This window comes from Saccopteryx bilineata, chromosome 6 (genome assembly GCF_036850765.1).
Source record: "Saccopteryx bilineata isolate mSacBil1 chromosome 6, mSacBil1_pri_phased_curated, whole genome shotgun sequence".
Lineage (NCBI taxonomy): Eukaryota > Metazoa > Chordata > Mammalia > Chiroptera > Emballonuridae > Saccopteryx > Saccopteryx bilineata.
In genome coordinates, this window is record NC_089495.1 from 66,540,345 (window position 1) to 66,555,320 (window position 14,976).

At 37.5% G+C, this 14,976-nt stretch overlaps 1 protein-coding gene across 1 annotated transcript; it reads left to right on the plus strand.

Annotated features, from left to right (window-relative positions):
• The first annotated feature begins 5,725 nt into the window (after nucleotides 1-5,725).
• Nucleotides 5,726-11,289, plus strand: SLITRK1 (SLIT and NTRK like family member 1). Its single transcript, XM_066236950.1, has 2 exons — nucleotides 5,726-6,086; nucleotides 6,478-11,289. Exon 2 carries the CDS (start codon nucleotides 6,575-6,577, stop codon nucleotides 8,663-8,665), a length of 2,091 nt encoding a protein of 696 aa, XP_066093047.1. The 5' UTR covers nucleotides 5,726-6,086; nucleotides 6,478-6,574; the 3' UTR covers nucleotides 8,666-11,289.
• Nucleotides 11,290-14,976: the final 3,687 nt, after the last annotated feature.

Consider the following 14,976-nt stretch of genomic DNA (forward strand, 5'->3'; position numbering starts at 1 on the left):
TAAACAAGTCTATAAATTTTAATATCATCTAGTAGTCTATATTATAGTATAGCATATTATAAACCATAGAGTAGACCTTTTCACAGGAAAAATTTGGGTTGCCTGAATTCAAAAAGGAATAAATTAGAATTTCCTTACATATAAATTTATATTTTTGATCAATTTTCTCACCAATAGTCTAAGATTCATATAAGTTCTATTAGGAAAAAAAAAAAAACTTTATGAGAAAGCCAGTTCTACTCAACATGGCCAAACATATGATCCACAGCAATGTAAATTTAAAGTAATAAAAACATAAGAAAGTGTTACAAAGTAAAAATGTAATTTTATATGGATGTGTATTTTCAGGTATGTTGATTATTTGACAATAAATAAAAAATAACTATATTTTAAAAAGTAATTTATTATAACAGAAATACTTTAAAATATTATATTTCTTTGCCTTTAGAAGTCAGGGAATGTGAGCCTGACCAAGCATGGCACAGTAGATAGAGTGTTGAACTTGGACGCAGAAGATCCAGGTAGAAACCCTGAGGTCACTGACTTGAGCACAGGCTCATCAGCTTGAGTGCGGGGTTGTTGGCTTGAGTGTAGGATCACAGTCTTGACCCCATGACCGCTAGCTTGAGCCCAAGGTCACTGGCTTAAGCAAGGAGTCACTCACTCTGCTGTAGCCCTCCAGTCAAGGCACATATGAGAAATCAATCAATGAACAACTAAGGAGCCACAACAAAAAATTGGTGCTTCTCATCTCTCTCCCTTCCTGTCTGTCTGTCCCTATCTGTCCTCTCTGTCTCTGTAATAAAAGAGAAAAAGAAAAAAAAGAAGTCAGGGAATGTGATAATTATCTTGGCATCTCATTCTTAGATTATTATTGAAAATCTACAAAAAGTAAATATAAAGAAGTAGGAGGAAATGTTACATTCCAAAAACATTATACATGTAATTAATTTATGTCCCCATCTCTTAGTTTAGAATTGTTATTCTGACAGAAATAATTCCAACAACCCCATTATCCTAAGAAAATTAGAAACTTATATTAGCAGATTAAACTCAGAACTAGTGAATTCTATAGTTCAGTAGTTATTACATTTATTATTGGCTTCAAGCCCTAGTGATTAGTCAAATACACTAATTAAACATCCTAAGTCCAAATGTGGAAATATAAAGTGTAGAGAAACACTGAGCCTTTCCTGAAACTTTTTTTTGAAGAGTTTTGGATTCAAATGGAAAAACAACAGCTCAAAGGGATCAAAAGATCTACAAACTCCAATGATTTAATTTACTATTAAAGAAACTAACCCAGAGTGAGCTTAACTAAGGTAATATCATTGCACACTTCTAACAATTGGGGACTTAGAAATAAGAGTAAAAGTTCAGCTCATGAGTTTGCAGCTTTGTTATCTTTGACAAAGTCAACTAATATGATTTTATCTTGGTAAGTTACTCAATATTTTTCAGTTTCAATTTCCTCATCCACAAACTATAACAACACTATCAAATTTACTCTACATCAATTATTATTGGTGTATTATTTTTTTAATCCACAATCTGGAGCAAAACAATATTCTGGATAAGGGAAGACTAAGACAAACTCTATATATAATCTTGCATTATTCAAACAAAAAAGTATTATTAGTATTAAAAAACTCAAAACAATACTTTTAAAAATCATTGTAAGGATTAAATAAACCAAAGAGTAAAAATATATTAACAATTGCTCTGTATTCTACTTTTTCATTATAAATATGTAATAAACATATGAAAACATCTGGAAGTCTAATGACATTTGGAGAAAGTAGACAATTAATAACTCCTTTTTTATCTTAATGATTTTGTAATGTGTACATCTAACTTTTGTTATTTGAGAGATGAACTTCTTTGAGGAAGAATAATAAAATAACAAAAATTAATGGTACAAATGAAATCCTTCTGCCTATAGCCAAGAAATGAAAACTACAGCCCTGAGCAAACATCAATTCTCATTGTCATCTGGATTGTCCTTTATCTGGAGTTCATGAGATCATCTGCTATGAGAGGAAAAGCAGTTGAAATAGTTCTCTTGAGATCAAATAGATGTAGTAGAACACTTTTGAGAAGAGATCATGCCTAACAAACGCTCCCCTAAGGCATTAGAAATATTTAGATTACATACACATTTCATATTTTTAAAATTTCCCTTAAAGAAATTTACTGTTATACATACTGCAAAAGTTAGCCTTTGAAGGGGTGGGTGCGATTCTCTAGACTGCTTTAAGTCTCTGAAATAATTTATTATGAAAATTATTTTAAGAAGACTTTTGTTAGCTTATTAATGATACATTTTCAGTAGAAGTAGAAGTATATTTCTCAATTCTTTGCTTGCAATTTTACAGTGGTTATCTTTATCTAAGTCAGGGGTCCCCAAACTACGGCCCGCTGGCCACATGCAGCCCCCTGAGGCCATTTATCCAGCCCCCTCTGCACTTCGGAAGGGGAACCTCTTTCATTGGTGGTCAGCGAGAGGAGCATAGTTCCCATTGAAATACTGGTCAGTTTGTTTATTTAAATTTACTTGTTCTTTATTTTAAATACTGTATTTGTTCCCGTTTTTTTGTTTTTTGTTTTTTTTTTACTTTAAAATAAGATATGTGCAGTGTGCATAGGGACTTGTTCATAGATTTTTTTTTATAGTCTGGCCCTCCAATGGTCTGAGGGACAGTGAACTGGCCCCCTGTGAAAAAAGTTTGGGGACCCCTGATCTAAGTGATAGAACCTTAGTACTTTCTTCTGAGGTTTGGTTCCTCATCTGGGCACCATCACACTTGTTTATTTTTTTACAGTGCAGAGGAGGGTAGGAGTGGGGGGGGGAATGTAACATATCTAAATAAGAAAATCTTGACTGTAAATTTTCTAATGTGATTGGTGCTTTGAGAAAGAAGAGCAATTAGGAGTGAGAGAGATATAGGGTTTAATGGGTGGAGGGAGGGGATAAAATCTGAATACCAGTTTCTTTGTTACATCAATTCTGTTCACTTAAATATGTTTTTTGGGTCTCTTAACATAAAGTACTTATTCAACAATTTTAATAAACTAGTAATCAATTAATTTTACAATTGTGATTTTATTTATTTTTATTGATTGATTTTAGGAAGAGGAATGGAGAGACAGACAGACATTGTTGTTTTTGTTTCACTTAGTTGTGCATTCATTGGTTGCTTCTTTTGTGTTCCCTGATCTGAATTTGAACCTTCAACCTTGGCAGATGCTCCAACCAACTGAGCTAAGAGTCCAGGGCTTAAAAGGGTGATTTTAGATGGTTAATATCAATATTTTTTCCCTAAACAGCCAGTTTTTTTTCTATCTCTTCTTTAAAGTCTTTTCTCCTATCAATCACAGACATTGGATGAAGCATCCTCTTTTCCTGATTTGGTTTCTGGAGCCAAGAAGTTTCAGACCTGAGTTCAATTACAAAGAAACAGAAATATCTTTTCCTTCAGTCTAATTCTTTCTTTACATCTGCAGTTCTCAACTGCATAGCACTCTTTTAGTGCAATAGTGAAATTGATTATTCTCTTATCCCTCTTTCTACATGTGGTGATAGATTAAATTAAATAAGAATGGAATTGTTTTAACAGAAAAATTGCCAGAAAAAGGCCTCTCAATCCCTTTCTCTGTCTCTTTTTGTCAGCCTCTCTCTTTCTCTCTGTCTCTCTCTCCTTCACACACACACACACACACACACACACAAACACACACACACATACACAACATATTGACCTGAGCCTTCATCCATGCCCCACCGAATTTCACCAAAAGATGACAACACATTTGATTATATGAAAATATTACATGTAAACATGAAAACTGTCCTCCCTCAGAATATGCTGCTGAACCAAGAAAAAAAATCTACTCTACACCTCTAAATTTCCTCAACTCTAGGCCTTCCCTTGACTCTTTCATTCTCTAGGCTTTTCAAAAGGCTCACATCCTAAGACATTTGATCTTTTGTGTGTGTGTGTGTGACAGAGATAGAGACAGACAGACAGGAAGAGAGAGAGATGAGAAGCATCAGTTCTTCATTGCAGCACCTTAGTTTTCATTGATTGCTTTCTCATATATGCCTTGCGGGGGGGGGGGGCTACAGCAGACCAGTGACCCTTTGCTCAAGCCAACGACCTTGGGCTCAAGCTGGTGAGCTGTACTCAAACCAGATGAGCCCACGCTCAAGCTGGAGACCTTGGGGTTTTGAACCTGAGTCTTCTGTGTCCCACTCCGACACTATCCACTCTGCCACCGCCTAGTCAGGCTAGAACTTTTGATATTTTATGCAAATTATTAGCAAGTTTGTAACAGCTGTTTAACTCATATAAGACCTAACTTAAAGGGAACCTGATATAAACATATGATCTCTGTTTAGACTGAAGAAAATACTAAACAATAATTTTCTAAATAGACTTTTAAATTCCAAACTCTAAAATAATACACACAATTTTTGGAACGTAGTAAGGGAAAAGGTGTGAATTCTGATAAGAAAAGCCAACAAAACAGTCTTCTGAGAGGCAGCATTTTCACATTCTCTCCCATCCCAGATGTTTGTAGAACCTGCTTTTTATAACTCCTAAGTTTGAGGAACCCAGCAATCCCTTCCTTTGGAAAAGCCTGAGCACTGTTTTCCCTTCAGCACCAGTGACCCAGCCAGTGTAAGCACGGAGAGCAAGTGCCCACTGTCTGCAGATAAATTTTTCCCAAGCTTTCCAGACTGGATATTACTATCTCCTCCTCTCAAAATGCAACTGGTTATTTACTTGTATGCATTTAAAAATCTTTGGAAGGGATGCAGAAACTTTGTGAGTGTGCAAGTGTGTGTGTGTGTGTATGCTGTTTGTCTGTGGATTTTTAACAGCACTCAGAATCAAATTGTAATTTTTCCCTGTCCTCTCCCTCCTTTTCCGGTTCTCAGTGAAATCTTTGAGGTCTCGAATAAAAGACGTTAGAGTGCATTGTGTTTTCACCCTGCAGACTTAAATAACATTCAAGAAAAATGGAAGAAAACTAACTCTCAATGACTAAATTGACTAAAAATTCCATACCAAGTTTTAAAAAGAAAAGAATGTGCCTAAATTATATACCATGCAACAAAAAAATCCATACCCAATTATGCTATTACATAAAATATATATGATATAAATATATTTCAAATAGCCGCTTTCGACATAGTAAATTTTAAAAAAAGGTTTCAAAGACATCAATAATATAAAACACACTGTACTGCAGAGACGGAAGAAATGCATTTAAACCACCGATGAAAATGGCGTGCAGTATAATTACCTCAAATTGCTGTTCGCTTGACACCCTGACACTAATTTTATTCAAGCCATTGGGAAATAAATGTTTTAAAAGCACTCCTTTCCAAACGCTGGAGCTAGTGGGTGTTGTGGGGTCATTAAGGAAAGGAAAGGGTAAAGTTTCCAGCATGCGAAAAGAATGAAATAATCCATTATAAAATAAACGCGTCTGTGTGAATCGACAGTCTTTAATGCCCACACTTTTAACGCTTGCCCTGTACGTGGATTGATTTTTTTTTTCTTCAGCATTCCTTCACCAGATGGATTTTTGCTACTGCAGATCAGCAGAGGGTGTCAGATCTTTCAGAGTGCACCAGGCTGGAACGAGCAGAGCTTCTTAGCAACTCTCTTTTCCCCCACCCCCTCCCCATTCTCGCGCTCTCTTCCTCCCTCAGACAACTCGCCCCCTGCCTTCCGCCCCCTCCACGTAATTCCGAAAGAGCAGAAGAAAGAGAAGGAGAACCAGAAACGAGCTAGTAATCGAGATCCAGAGTCCAGGGGGGGAAAAAAAGGCTAAAGAGGACGAAAGGGAAAGAAACAAAAAAGGATGGACAGCCACAAAACGCAGCGATTGCGGAAATTTCCCAGCGCCATTGGCTCGGCAGCGTGAGTGCCTCGGTCGGGCGTGATTTCAGCACCGGGGGGACTGGACAGCACTTCGTGGGGACTTCTGGGCAACCCACAGCTACAGCAAGAAGTCCGTCAGCAGCCTCAACAACAATAGCCGCCGAAAACCCTGCTTTGTATCAGAGAGGCAAGGTCAGTCCGCCGCACAGCCATGTACAGGCAGTGCGCCTGTACTACGCTGCAACCCCTCTGCTTGTTTCGCTAACATGCACTTGCTTCTAATTACTATCCTTGTTTCCTTCCTGATTAGTGAAGACCACTAGACGATATTCTGTTAAGGGTGTATTTTTAAATTTATACGTATAGATTTAATTTCTTTTTTTGTTGTTGTTAAAGGCTGAGGGGGAGTGGGGTTATTTTTCTACTTTATTTTTTTCGCTTGCCTTGCACTATGTGCCTGGATAGTTCGTGGATATAATTATTGACTGGCGCCTGGGTTGTTGCAGTGAGGGGGGGTTAGGGAGGAAGGAATCCACCCCACCCCCCCAAAACCCTTTTCTTCTCCTTCCCTGGGTTCGGACAGTGGAGCAAGCACTAAATGAACTTGAATTGTGTCTGTGGCGAGCAGGATGGTCGCTGTTACTTTGTGATGAGATCGGGATGAATTGCTCGCTTTAAAAATGCTGCTTTGGATTTTGTTGCTGGAGACGTCTCTTTGTTTTGCCGCTGGAAACGTTACAGGAGACGTTTGCAAAGAGAAGATCTGTTCCTGCAATGAGATAGAAGGGGACCTACACGTAGACTGTGAAAAAAAGGGCTTTACAAGTCTGCAGCGTTTCGCCGCCCCGACTTCCCAGTTTTACCATCTATTTCTGCATGGCAATTCCCTTACTCGACTTTTCCCTAATGAGTTTGCTAACTTTTATAATGCGGTTAGTCTGCACATGGAAAACAATGGCTTGCACGAAATCGTCCCTGGGGCTTTTCTGGGGCTGCAGCTGGTGAAGAGGCTGCATATCAACAACAACAAAATAAAGTCTTTTCGAAAACAGACTTTTTTGGGGCTGGACGATCTGGAATACCTCCAGGCTGATTTTAATTTATTACGAGATATAGACCCGGGGGCCTTCCAAGACTTAAATAAGCTGGAGGTACTCATTTTAAATGACAATCTCATCAGCACCCTACCTGCAAACGTGTTCCAGTATGTGCCCATCACCCACCTCGACCTCCGGGGAAACAGGCTGAAAACGCTGCCCTACGAGGAGGTCCTGGAGCAGATCCCTGGAATTGCCGAGATCCTGCTCGAGGATAACCCGTGGGACTGCACCTGTGATCTGCTCTCCCTGAAAGAATGGCTGGAAAACATTCCCAAAAACGCTCTGATCGGCCGAGTGGTCTGCGAAGCCCCCACCAGACTGCAGGGTAAAGACCTCAATGAAACCACTGAGCAGGACTTGTGTCCTTTGAAAAACAGAGTGGATTCTAGTCTTCCGGCGCCCCCTGCCCAAGAAGAGACTTTCGCTCCTGGCCCACTGCCAACTCCTTTTAAGACAAATGGGCAGGAGAATCGTGCCACCCCAGGGTCTGCTCCCAACGGAGGCACGAAGATCCCAGGCAACTGGCAGATCAAAATCAAACCCACGGCAGCGATAGCGACCGGCAGCGCCAGAAACAAGTCCCCAGTCAGTGGCTTGCCCTGCCCTGGGGGCTGCAGCTGCGACCACATCCCAGGGTCGGGTTTAAAGATGAACTGCAACAACCGAAACGTGAGTAGCTTGGCTGATTTGAAGCCCAAGCTCGCCAACGTGCAGGAGCTCTTCCTGCGAGATAACAAGATCCACAGCATCCGCAAATCTCACTTCGTGGATTACAAGAACCTCATTCTTCTGGATCTGGGCAACAACAACATCGCCACGGTCGAGAACAATACTTTTAAGAACCTTTTGGACCTCAGGTGGTTGTATATGGATAGCAACTATTTGGACACACTGTCCCGGGAGAAATTCTCCGGGCTGCAGAACCTCGAGTACCTGAACGTGGAGTACAACGCGATCCAGCTGATCCTCCCGGGCACCTTCCACGCCATGCCCAAGCTGAGGATCCTCATTCTCAACAACAACCTGCTGAGGTCCCTGCCCGTGGACGTCTTTGCCGGGGTCTCGCTCTCTAAGCTCAGCCTCCACAACAACTACTTCATGTTCCTCCCGGTGGCCGGGGTGCTGGACCAGCTAACGTCCATCATCCAGATAGACCTGCACGGGAACCCCTGGGAGTGTTCCTGCACCATCGTGCCTTTCAAGCAGTGGGCAGAGCGCCTGGGGTCCGAAGTGCTGCTGAGCGACCTCAAGTGTGAGACGCCGGTGAACTTCTTCAGGAAGGATTTCATGTTCCTCTCGAATGACGAGATCTGCCCCCAGCTGTACGCGAGGATCTCGCCCACGTTCACGCCACACAGTAAAAACAGCACCGGGCTGGCAGAGACCGGGACGCACTCCAACTCCTACCTAGACACCAGCAGGGTGTCCATCTCGGTTCTGGTCCCGGGATTGCTGCTGGTGTTCGTCACCTCCGCCTTCACGGTGGTGGGCATGCTCGTGTTTATCCTGAGGAACCGAAAGCGGTCTAAGAGAAGAGACGCCAACTCCTCGGCGTCCGAAATCAATTCCCTACAGACAGTCTGTGACTCTTCCTACTGGCACAATGGGCCTTACAACGCAGATGGGGCCCACCGAGTGTACGACTGCGGCTCCCACTCGCTCTCAGACTAAGACCCCAGCCCCGGGTAGAGCAGGGCAGGGCGAAGGCAGTGCTCCCCCTCGCCCCCCACCCGGCCGGCACCCCAAGGCTTGATGGACATAAGTAAATAAATAACTGGAAACTCGTTCAAATGAAAGTGTCTGACCCCCTTGCTCCCTTCTGGAAACAAAGAGCCGGCTGTAGCCGGGAGCGCGCTGCCAAACCGCTCTCTGCCGCGAGCTCCTTGGACAAAGCCCAGCAGGGGCCCTGCTGGAGGAACTGACTGCGCCCCGGCCCTCTGCGGAGGGGCTGCTGGGGCTGCTCGTCGTGGTCCTCACACATATACACATACCCACATCTACATAGAGAGATAGATATCTATGTCCCCCCCGTGGATTAGCCCCGCGAGGAGGGGGGCGTGATAGTTCCCTGTTGGCTACCCAGGGATGGGCAGTTGCACGAAGGCATGAATGTATTGTAAATAAATAACTTGGACTTCTGAGAAAAAAGAAAAAAGTGCTGCATGGCTCGCATGGAATCCACACGCTCCAGGGACGCTGCCCTCCCCGGCGACTTGCGAGAGCGTCACGTTCACAGCACCCACCCTCTTACCTGATAAGTCCCATCGTATCAAACTTTCTATAAAGAAAATACAGTATAATCAGAAGTGCCATTTTGCCATTATTTGTGATCGGTAGGCAGTTCAGAAAGTATGTTTACTGTGAAAAAAAATTAAGTTTTTATTTAAGACATTTGCATGACTAGTCATCAGTTCATTTTATGAGTTAAAAATGTATTTTGTTGAGAGACGTTTTATGGGTTGTTTTAGATTCGTCCTTTTATTTTGATGGTGATTCATTTTGAAGGGGGAATATTTTTCTATACGTATCCAATAAGGCCTTCCATCTGAATGTAAAATAAGTACCCATGATTTCTATTATAGTATCAGTGTGATTATTTAAAAAAAACAAAGAAAAGATTTTGAGGCAGTTAAGCATGACCAATTAATGTCACTCTAGTGCTTAGGCTGCGATCTTATGGTAGCAATTCTGTGCTGGTGTAAATCTTACTTACAAAGTAGGAAAAAAGAACCGAGGAAGCACGTGAAACTAACTAATTCTATTCGAGGATTTTATAATGGCATATTTTTTCAGTATTAAAGTGAAAATGTTTTCAACTCTGGGTCTTTACATTTTTCCAGCTTCATATTTGCAACTGGTAAATTGGATTTGCGGTGGAAGGGATGGGGGAGGTGGACGGTTGGGGGTGGATCCCAAGAGCAACTTTAAGGCTCTTCCTCTAATCCTTTTACTTAGCTTTTTACCTTTGACCTAGCGCCCTTCCCCCTCCATCTCCTCCCGGACTGTTCCAGTTTTTCCTGTGGATTAAGTAAAGGTCTTCCCCCAACAACGCCCGCCCCTTTTCTTCCCCCCTTTCTTTATGCGGCAGTGAATCTCTTTATTAATACTGGAAATCGCTCCTGCTGCTTCTGCTTCTGCTGCTGCTGCTGTTGTTGCTGCTGCTGCTGCTGCAAACACTGCAGATATGTTAAGGATGTTGGTAAAGATTTGATTTAATTGACTCTGCCTAGATCGGTCTCATTAAACTGAGTGGAAATTTCAGTGGTCAGCACTCTTCAATGAAAGACAGCCTTAATGACTGGCATTTGAGATGCTGCTGGCGTTTTGAATTCAACATCTGCTGAAAACGGTAAAACTAATTAATGCCCACCCACAATCCCCGCCCCAGCAACTGCATACTGAAATTTGTTAAGACACTCATATTTATGGAAATCAATCATTATCTTAAAGAAGTGTTTCCTATAATTCAGATTTCTGGTTGTGACCCAGTAATTTACAAGAAAAGCATTGAATTATTTAAATTTTATAAGCCAATGTAACTCTGGCCTCAATCATATTTCTCTGGGATTTCTAAGCGGTCTATACTGTCAGCAGTTAAAGGACAAAAAGCAAACAGAACTACACAAATTGATGGGGTCTGCATTCCACCACATATCCACCACTGAAAAGTGTTAAGACTGCAGACCACAGAGTAAGAAAATAAAAAATATAGCATTGTAAATCAGCCCATGAAAAGTCCCCAGAGCAGTTGTAAGAAGATTTGCCTTCTAGAACTCATATTCTAAAGAGAAGTAATTTCCCAGAACAGTGATACAATGATGTTCTGGAATATGTATTATTTATTTTAATGCTTTTTAAATAAAATCTTTATTATAAACCATGACTATTCCTAAGGCCATTCATCATTTTTTCTCTCTTGATTCTTTTGTTTGTGGACTACATTTCATAATGGTGAAATTGTAACCTACAAATTTTATGGGTTGCTTTTTTAATTTATTTACTGTTCATAGGAAGGCCTTAGTTACTTTTATGGAAAGTAGAAGTGGATTCCTGGTAAGCGATGGACATAGTTATTTGTGATGGAAAAGTTGGGGAAGGGGTAGAGTCATGTATTTAACAATATTATGACCTTAAGGAGGCAAAGAAATATGGCAGATATTCTAAGTCTCTGGTGGAAAGTGAAAACTAACAAAAGATACCTACTGAAGCATGGTAGTAATTTTTAAAACTGATACATAATTAGTCTAAGTCAGGAAACTAAAAGTTCTTATAGATAGTATGCACAGGGACAAGAACCTTTCTTCATAATAGTTAAAAAGAAATTACAATATTATATACAAGGTTAAAGGTGTAACATTTTAAAAATATTAGCTTTAATGGTTTTTGAGTAGTCATTGTGTACTAGGCATGTAGTAAGTGGTTCACATAATTATTTAATTTAACCATCACAACCATAGAATAATTTAATAATATATTGCTATTTCCATTATACCAATGAGAACATTGAGGCTTAAGGAGAATAAGCAATAAGTCAATTCTTACCTGATAATAGTAAAGCTGGATTTAAACTTCAACAACTCATTCTATGAATGGAGTAGTCATATATATTGACCTGATGACCTTTTAAAGAAGGCTACTCTTTCACATATATTTATATGTAAAAATATATTATAAAAAAATTAAGAGCCCAAGTTGTGTCTTGAGTTGTATTTGTGGCCCTTTGTATAAACAGTATGTCTTGCAGCAAAAGAAAATTGCCCTACATTTAGAAGAGACAACTTTAGTGTTTTCTCCAAAGGTGTATAAGAAAACAACATATACAAAAAATATGACTATGCTATATACATTTATGAATCATAGACATTTATATCATTAAATCTAAATTATCTATACATTGATTCTAAAATATTAGAATCATTAAATGTTTTATTATATAATACATGATAAAATTTATGTAGAAATGATGTCCAATGATTCATATAAAATATACATTATTTAGACAATGTTTTATTTATATTGATAAGTTTCCCTGCCACAATTATGTATATAAACTTTTATAAATGTATATATTAGTTTGGTTTCAAGGATACATAATACATTTGACCTCACCAGATAGCTATCATTTAGATATGGTTAGCTTCATTTTCGTTTTTTCTTTACATAAAATGCTCACAACTATAGTTGCCATTTGCTTTAGTTGAGATATCTTGTTTCCAGTTAAACCACCTTTTCACTCTTCAATGAAAAGAAATTTTAGTTGTGTCAGATGGAAAAGGAGGACAGAAAAAGATATCTTGTTTAGTTCCATTGCTTCAAAGAAGTAATAACTTCTGTGACTGCTGCTATGAGTATCTTAGAATTTAAGTTATAAGAATTTATTGATTATCCATTTTTACATGTTTACCAAGGAAAAAGCTAGAATAGTTTATCTAATATTTCCATAACAGAATTTTTTTTATAAAAAACAGTATTTATATCAGATGTAATTAGAATTAGCAGGTATTTTAGTAAGTATTGAAATTATACTGATAATTCTAAAAATAGTTTATTAATACAGCTTTTTCTAAGTTGCTAATAATGTTATTTGGTATGTGCACAGAGATGGATAAATTTGCAAGATGAACACAGAAGTATATGTTTTCAGTGTGTTGGTAGAATATTAAGTGTTTTCTAATGCTGTTCACCTAGCTAACTTATGAATACTATTTTTATTTGTATTCTTATTTGAAGAAAAATGAAAATATAAAATGTGCTAAAAATTAATTTTAGCATGTATTATCTTTTGGTTCATTTTCTCTTTTATTTCAGTCTATTCCAAATGCAACATATTACTTTATTTTTAAAAGATAAATTATGTATAATGTCAACAGGTACAAGAAATACATACTCAAAAATTTTCTTATATCATTTGTTTCAATATGGCATTAAAACAAAAAACAAAAGAATAAAATAAATAAGATTCATATAATTCCCTGGAATTTTTTTCATCTATAACGTTGTCAAAAATATTATTATAAAAAGTAACAGACACAGAGCAATGACTTTTTGGTGTTGAAACTTAAAGAAAGGCCACTAGATAGTCTTATGAAAGCACAAGTAATAACAATTCTTTAAATTGAACCAATATGGACCCTGTTGTAGACTATTTAAATATGGTTGGGTTTCAGAAAATAACAAATAGTTAAGATAACAACAAATTAAGTTTTTAACAATTAAAATTTTATAATAAAATGGACCACTGAAAAAAATTGTCTTAAATACTGAAACACAGTATAACTCTTTGGTCTCAATTGACTGGCAGTTTCTGTTTATTGGCTTAAACCTCAATTATCTAATTTTTACTCTTCTCCTTTTATTTACTTGCTAAATATATAACGTGCTTGAATTAATATATTTTCTACTTGAACTTTGCAAAATGCTTACAGGAGGAGAATTATTTAAAAGTTTAAACCATTTTGAATGAGTTAGAACTTCAATGTTCAATTGGCAACAAAAATTGGCAATTGCTACATGAAAAATATTGTGGAAATTCTGCTGGGAAAAGAAAATAAGGCAGTTCTAACCTCAAGAGAGTTTATGACCTACAAAGATGAGATATATACATCATTGTAATTATAGAATTGTACATCCGTGATAATTTTTAAAGCCTGCCACTAGAATTTTGTGCTTCTTTGAAGTATGTTATGTTTTTGGTCCCTTTTATTTTGGTCCCTAGAAAAAGTGCATTTGTCAACATCAGTTTTATTAGCTACTATGCAAATAGTTAAAAATCTTAAAACAGTATTTTGAAATGAAATATATACTTTAAATACTTTGCTAGTTTCATTTTTTCTTTTGCAAAATAGGAGAAATGTCTATTTTTAAATTCAGTAAGAGTTTTCTGACATCATTTTTAAAAGAATCAAGCAAACTAGATTTTATCCCATCAAGTACCAATAAATGATAATTTTTCAATTTTGAGAAATCTAATATAAGTTTTAAAAAACCAAATAAAATATTTTATGGCATCATAAACATTTCAGAAAAGTTCTCTCTAGAAATTTAACTTTGATATGTGTTTATATTATATATAAAATAGATTACAGAAACTTTATAATATATACTTTCACAATTTTACTATAAAGGTAATAACCCCCTAGCCATTTCCTGTTTAGTAAAATCTAATATTTAATTACTTAGAAGTCTGTTCCAGATGTGCAAGCCCAATAGTTTAACAAACAGAAACCAATAAGCAAAACCATGCATGTGTCATTTCTACGCCTTATTTGATTTGCTTCTAACTCCATTTCTTTCCTTGGCAGAAAAATACAGGAAGGAAACATGTTCAACTGCAGCCTATCAATATAAAAGGTCAATACATAGTGAAAAATGAGAAATGCCTCAAGTATAGATAAGTGGTAAATCTATAGTGCTTTCAATGAGGCAATCTTTGCCTCTTACAAAAGGGGGGATGAGTGGGAAAGGGTCACTATTACTTTAAAAAATGATGGCTCTTACTAGATTTTGTTGTATTCATTGTGTCAATTTTTTTTAAATCAATATATTTTTTAACATTTCCAGACTGCATATGATATGAGAAAGTAATACTCATTATTTTGATAGTAATATGATTTAAGTAGCATTGTATGTACACATGAAGAACATTTTCCTATAAAATAATTGGGTTAAAAAATAGTGAATTAATTTGAAACAATGCCATTTTCTACATGTTATAGTAGTATCTACCTTTTTTACTCACTATTTATATTTATTAAAATAATTTTATTTTTATAAGTAATTCTACATGACTAAATTATTACATCTAAAGTATTTTGTTATATATTAAATGATATCACCTGATAATTGTTTGCTAATTTCTGTTTGGTTAAATAATATTTGTAGCTAATCTGATTTAGTTGTGAGTTAACTTTACTTAATTAGACACATTGAGCACTGGCTTGTGTTTTGGTGGCCATACAATAAATGGGTGAGTATGGCTTTGT